Below are 6,955 nucleotides of genomic sequence, written 5' to 3'. Positions count from 1 at the left end.
AGTTTGATTCTCTAGGACTCATGTAAACCAAGGGGGCACATGTGTCTGGAGTTCATATGCAGTGGCTAGAGGCCCTGGCATGCCCATTCTCTCTTTCTCTCTCATAAATAAATAAATAAAATATATTTTTTTAAAAAAACTCTAGGATTGGCTAAATGGTAGGCCATAAAATGTGCCCTAGAAGCCAAGCATAGAGGTACACATCATTAATCTTAGCATTTGGGAGGCCAAGGTAGGAGAATCACTGTGAATTCATGGCTACCCTGAGACAAAATAGTGAATTCCAGATCAGCTTGGGCCAGACTGAGACCCTACCTTGAAAAGAAACAAAAAATAATAACAACAGGCCTTAATAGATTTTTAAAAATATTTTATTTCTTTATTTGAGAGATAGGAAGAGGCAGACAGAAAGAGAGAATGGGTGTGCCAGGGCCTTTAGCCACTGCAAATGAACGAACTCCCGACACATGTGCCCCCTTGTGCATCTGGCTTACATGGGTCCTGGGGAATCCAACCAGGCTCCATAGGCTTCGCAGGCAAACACCTTAACCACTAAGCCATTTCCCCAGCCCCCTAATAGATTTTTAAAGCAGTGTTTGGGTTTATTAAAGGTATTTTAATATACACTTTAAGCATGAAGGGCAAGAGAAAGAAAGACACTCATAAAGAAAGTGAGACATACCCCAGAGCATAGATGTAGACTTCTCAAATAATAACTACAGAAAGTAAAATACGCCATGTGTGGTGGTACATGCCTTTAATCCCAGCACTTGGGAGGCAAAGATAGGAGGATCACTGTCAGTTCAAGGCCACCCTGAGACTACATAGTGAATTACAGGCCAGCATGTGCTAGAGCAAGACACTACCTTGGAAAAAAAAAAAAAACAAGAAAAGAAAGAAAGATAAACTCACAAGCAGGCATAGGCATCTCAAAAGTGCATTTTGGTAATAGACTTAAAAAATTGTTTTAACTTTTTCTTATTGACAACTTCCATAATTACAGACAATAAACTATGATAACTCCCACATGTTCCCCTTCACAAGTCCACTCCCTGTCATATCCCCTCCCTCTCTCCATTAGTCTCTCTTTTATTTTTTATTTTTTAAAAAAAATATTTTATTTTATTTGGATGGGTGTGGTAGCACATGCCTTTAATCCCAGCATTTAGGAGGCAGAGGTAGGAAGATCACCATGAGTTTGCGGCCACTCTGGGACAACATAGTGAATTCTAGGTCTGCCTGGGCTAGAGTGAGACCCTACCTCAAAAAACCAAAAAAAAAAAAAAATTATTTAAGAAAGAGTGAGGGCTGGAGAGATGGCTTAGCTGTTAAGCACTTGCCTGTGAAGTCTATGGATTCCAGTTCGAGGCTCCATTCCCCAGTACCTACGTAAGTCAGATGCACAAGGTGGCGCATGCATCTGGAGTTCGTTTTCAGTGGCTGGAGGCCCTGATGAGCACCCATTCTCCCTCTCTCTCTCTCCCTTCCTCCCTCCCTCCCTCCCTATCTGTTGCTGCCAAATAAATAAATAAATAAATAAATAAATAAATAAATAAATAAATTTATAAAAAAAAGAAAGAGTGAGGGAGTGATAGAGTCAGGGAGAGAGAGAGAGAATGGGCATCCCAGGGCCTCTAGCCACTGCTAACAAACTGTAGACATATGCAACACCATGTGAATCTAGCTTATGTGGGTCCTGGGGAATCAAATCTGGTTAGGCTTTGTAGGGAAGCACCTTAACCATTAAGCCATCTCTCCAGCCCCTCTCTTTTATTTTGATGTCATCATCTTTTCCTCCTATTATGAGAGTCTTGTGAAGGTAGGGCTATGCACTGTGAGGTCTTGGATACCAAGGGAAATTTCTGTCTGAGTGATTGCATTATAAGCAGTCCTACCCTTCCTTTGGCTCTTATATTCTTTTCCCCACCTATTTGCAATGGATCCTAACCCTTGGAAGAGATGATAGAGATACTTCAGCACTGAATAAACCTCTGTCACTTCTACTCAGTACCATGTTGCCTTTTTGGTCATCCCAGTAGTCATTGCTGTCTGAAAACAGGAGCTTCTCTAACCAAAAGTGAAAGTGGCATTGATATATGGGTATGAACATTACATAAAGTGCTTACAGGGCAGTTTGGTGAGCATAATATATGCAGTTAGCCAGACAAGATCTGACTTTAAACTCCTAGGGCCCATGACATCCCCCACCATAGGCTTTTGACTAGGTTTTCAGTACCAGACATATATTCCCTCCCATGGAGTAGACCTCCAGTCCAATTAGAGAGTGGTTGGTTTCCCACATAACAAAGATGCCACTATTGTACCTATTCAGGCATTTGGCTGGCCAAACTTAAAGTTTGCATTGTCCACTGTTTTCACTACATATGACTTCTTTTCCCATAGGGCTGCATGCAGCATAGCTTTTTCTAGCTTTATGTCAGCTGGTCTATAGGGAGGAGGTTTGCAGCTCAGCTCCAGCTGGACTTCTCAGTGACCTTGAAGCCCAAGCATGTGGAGTCTTCAAGAATAGGCTCTTACCATATATTTCTGGTGGGAAACTAAGACCTTGGCAAAAGTCTGTAATGTTTTGGGGGCATCAGGGAACTCCCTGGCCAACAACTCACTGGAAGGTAATCCATCCCTGTGACTGATTTTTTTTTCTAGTAACAATCTATGGCTTCTGGGTGTGCCATTATTCAAAAAAGTAGGTTTCCATATGGATTATTCACAACATCTTGATTTTTTTTAGAGGGAGAGACAGAAACAGAGAAGAGAGATAGACAACTGTCATGCCAAGGCCTCAGACACTGCAATCAAACTCCAGACACTTGTGCCACCTTGTGCATCTGGCTAACATGGGATCTGGAGAGTAGAACATGGGTCCTTAGGCTTCACAAGCAAGCACCTTAACTACTAAGCCATCTCTCCAGATCAATATCTTGAATTTGGATTAACCCTCCCCAACACTTCTTTCACTCAATCTCTTCCCATGACCTCACTTAGGCATTTCCACCCCCAGTAATCTGCTCATCTATTTACACATATATTATACCATCTCCTTATGTCCTCCCTTCTCCTCCCTCTCTTATATCCTTTTCTAGCTTACTAGCCTCTGCTACCAATTTTTATTACAACTCACATACAAGTCTAAACATTTGTAGCTAGGATCAACATATGAGAGAGAACATGCAACATTTGGGTTTGTGGGCCTCTGTTACCTTACTTAGTATAATCCTTTCCAGGTCCATCATTTCCCTGCAAATTTCTTAATTTCTTTTTTTTTTCCATTGAGTAGAATTCCATTGTATAAATATACTACATCTTCATTATCCATTCATCAGTTGAGGTGCTGGGCTCCCATGGCTGGTAGTGCTGAGGAAGAACCAGGCCCGCTGGTTCCTCCCAAGGGGTTAAGGAGGAGGATGAGTGTCGATAGCCAGGAACACACCAGTGAGCCAGGAGTCTTGTTGAAGCAGGAACTCGCTTTATTGTTACAAGCAGTTACTTATATAATGTTGAAAACGAGGGTGGAGATTTTAGGATGGGGTGGGAGGGGGAGGTAAGAGAAATAATAACCTCGACTTTTGAAATGACTGGTCCCAAGCACGTGCGCACGGGAATTCCAACTCCTGCGCGGAAGTAGCAGGCCAGAAGACATTTGGCAGCCTGCTGAGTCATAGCTGGCCAGAGGCAGATCACCAAACTTTAGCTAGGCTCAGGAAGTTCCAGTAGGCCTCACGCCGGGGCCTTTCAAGGCCCAACATTGAGGGACACCTGGGCTGGTTCCATTTCCTAGATATTGTGAATAGAGTGACAATAAACATGATTGAACCAGTATCACTAAGCTAGAGAGAAGAGACCTTAGGATATATGCCTAGGAGTGGTATAGCCAAGTCACATAGTAAATCTATTTTTAGCTATCTCAGGACCTCCACACTGATTTCCACAATGGCTATACCAGATTACATTCCTATCACCAGTGTAGAAGGGTTTTACTTTTTCTGCATCCTCTCTAGCATTTATTGTCATTTGTCTTCTTGATGATAGCCATTCTGACAGGTGTGAGATGGAATCTCAAACTAGCTTTAATTTTCACTTCCCTGATGACCAAGGATATAGAACATTTTTTTAGATGTTTATATGCCATCTGTATTTCTTATTTTGAGAACTCTTTATTTAGATCCATAGCCTATTATTTAATTAGTTTGCTTGATTTCTTATTATTTAGTTTTTTGAGTTCTTTATATATTCTAGATATTAATACTCTATCAGATGTGTTGCTGGCAAAGATTTTCACCCATTCTGTAGGTTCCTTCTTTGCTCTATTCACAGTGTCCTTGCTGTATAAATGCATTTTAAAGCCAGGCATGGTGGTGCATGCATTTAATGCCAACATTTGGGAAACAGAGTTAGGAGGATTGCCATGCATTCTTGGCCACGCTGAGACTCCATAGTGAATTCCAGCTGGGCATGGTGGTGCACGCCTTTATTCCCAGCACTTGGGAGGCAAAGGTAGGAGGATCACCATGAGTTTGAGGCCACCCTGAGACTACATAGTGAATTCCAGGTCAGCCTGTGCTAGAGGGAAACCTACCCTGAATAATAATAATAAAAATTTAATAATAATTACATGAAGTCCCATTGGTTGATTAGTGGTTTTATTTCCTGAGCAACTGGGGGTATATTCAGAAAGTTGATGCCTCTGTCAATATGTTGAAGCATTTCCCCTACTTGTTTCTCTAGTATTTCAGAGTTTTGGTTCTGTTATTAAGGTTTTTGATCCATTTGGACTTGGTTCTTGTGCATGGTGAGAGATAAGGATACATTTTCATTCTTCTACATGTAGATATCCAATTTTCCAAGCACCACATGTTAAAGAGGCTGTCTTTCCTCCACTGAATATTTCTGACATTTTTGTCAAAAATCAGATGGCTGTAGTGGCCTAGATTAATATCTGGGTCCTCTATTCTGTTCCATTGATCTATATTTCTATTTTTGTGCCAGTACCATTCTGTTTCTGTTACTGTGGTTCTGTAATATAGCTTAACATCAGGTATGGTGATTCCACCAGCCTCATTTTCCTTGCTCAAAATTGTTTTGGCTATTCAAGGTTTCTTTGTACTTGCAAATGCATTTATGATTTTTTTCTATTTCTGTGAAGAATGCCATTGGAATTCTGATTGGAATTGCATTAAATGTGAAAATTGCTTTTTTTTTATTTTCATACTTTTATTGGTGCTGAGGAACAGTACACAAACATTTCAATTATACACAAGTCTTAACACACGTACCAAAAATCTAAAGACCATGTATTGTTTCTTTAGAAGTTATTCCAGTGACACCCAGCTTCAATCTTAGAGGCATTTTTCCTTATTAGGCTCTCGTGTACAAACATCTTCAAATGCTCACAATCTCTACTCAACTCCCACTGGTTCACAATTTTAGTATCATACACACTGCAAATGCAAATTTTTCATCTTTCACAGTACGTTATCAAAATTATTAAGAACACTGGACTACCACGACTAGAGATGTCACAGAGGCACACAGTGCTGACAACAGGGCAGTGACCAAGGAGTGGTTTTTTTGTTTTTTTTCTTAGGAAACGGCTCTACTAAAAACACAGACTAGGAGTAATTGAAAATATTCAAGACATATTAAATGCACAAATGTGACTCCAAATTGCCATTTAGTATGCTTTGTATTGTAGGATATAAAACTAACCCCCCACCTATGGAATGTTAAGCTGACACCCAAGACAGTCAAAGCTTCCCATAATTCAATATCCCACTATTTTCTGATTGTACCAAAAAATTAACAACCAGCAAATGATTTCACCTCTTAAAAAATCATTTACACTTAAAAAATGGGATGAGGTGGGATTCCCTCCTTTTAAAAAATGTTTCTAGAGCTACTAAAAAACTTGCATTTACAAAATAGTTGATAAAAATATTCCTCTGGATTGTACAAGAAGGAGACAGGGATGCTGATGGACACGGTGGATGACTACTCAGCCCTGGCGTCTTCCTCTCCCGCTTCCTCAGAGGCTGGACTCTCCTCGCTCTTTGCCTCTCCGTTCTCGGCAGGTAGGTCTTCTTTAGTCTCTGGCTTAGTCACTTCAGCCTGCTTGCCCTTTGCTCCCCTCTTCCCTTTTGCTTGCACTTTTTTGTCTGAAGGTTTATCCTTTCCCGCTGCTTTTTTTGGCTTCGCTTCCACTTTCGCAGGAGCCGGTTTCACGGACAGCCTGGCCGACCTGCGCTTGGGCTCGTCCTTCGCCGCGCCGTCCGCCGAGCTCACCTTCCTCTTGGGCATCTTGGCGGCGCGTGCGGATGCTGCAGGCCGGGGCGCGCGAGAACCTTCCCGAAGCTACGCTGCCTGCCCGCCGCCGCCGCTCCGCCTCCCGCCTGAAAATTGCTTTTGATATGATTGAAGTTTTTACAATATTACTTCATCCAATCCAAGAACATGGGTTGTTTTTCCATTTCCCAGTGTCTTCTGCAATTTCTGCCTTGAGCATTTTAGAGTTTTCATCGTGGAGATCCTTCACTTCCCTGGTTAGGTTTATTCCAAGGTACTTATTTTTTTTTTTTTATGTAACTGTGAATGGGAGTGGTTCCTTGATTTCTTCCTCAGTGTGTTTCTTGTTAGCATATATGAAGACTACTGATTTCTGAGTGTTTATTTTGTATCCTGCTACATTGCGGTAAGTGTTTATCTGGTCTAACAGTTTGCTGGTAGAGTCTTTAGGGTCTTTTATGTATAGAATCATATCATCTGCAAATAATGATAATTTGATCTCTTCCTTTCCAATTTATTTATTTTTATTTACTTGAGAGTGACAGAGAGAGAGAGAGATTGAGAATGCGTGCATCAGGGACTCCAGCCACTGCAAACAAACTCCAGATGCATATGCCACCTTGTGCATCTGGCTTACATGGATACTGGGAAATTGAGC

The 6,955-nt window shown here is 41.3% G+C and overlaps 1 protein-coding gene across 1 annotated transcript; it reads right to left on the bottom strand.

Annotated features, from left to right (window-relative positions):
* Positions 1–5,870: 5,870 nt before the first annotated feature.
* On the bottom strand, positions 5,871–6,343 carry LOC101612081 (non-histone chromosomal protein HMG-14-like). The gene has a single exon (XM_045140935.1). The coding sequence runs from the start codon at positions 6,310–6,312 to the stop codon at positions 6,007–6,009; it is 306 nt and encodes a 101-aa protein (XP_044996870.1). The 5' UTR covers positions 6,313–6,343; the 3' UTR covers positions 5,871–6,006.
* Between the last annotated feature and the right edge of the window lie 612 nt (positions 6,344–6,955).

Source organism: Jaculus jaculus, chromosome X, assembly GCF_020740685.1.
Source record: "Jaculus jaculus isolate mJacJac1 chromosome X, mJacJac1.mat.Y.cur, whole genome shotgun sequence".
NCBI classification, from domain to species: domain Eukaryota; kingdom Metazoa; phylum Chordata; class Mammalia; order Rodentia; family Dipodidae; genus Jaculus; species Jaculus jaculus.
The sequence above is the reverse complement of the archived record's forward strand: the minus strand, read 5'-3'. Positions and strand labels throughout refer to the sequence as shown.

Bases quoted from the DNA above. Each gene is read 5' to 3' on its own strand.
- LOC101612081 (XM_045140935.1), bottom strand. From the start codon at position 6,312: ATGCCCAAGAGGAAGGTGAGCTCGGCGGACGGCGCGGCGAAGGACGAG.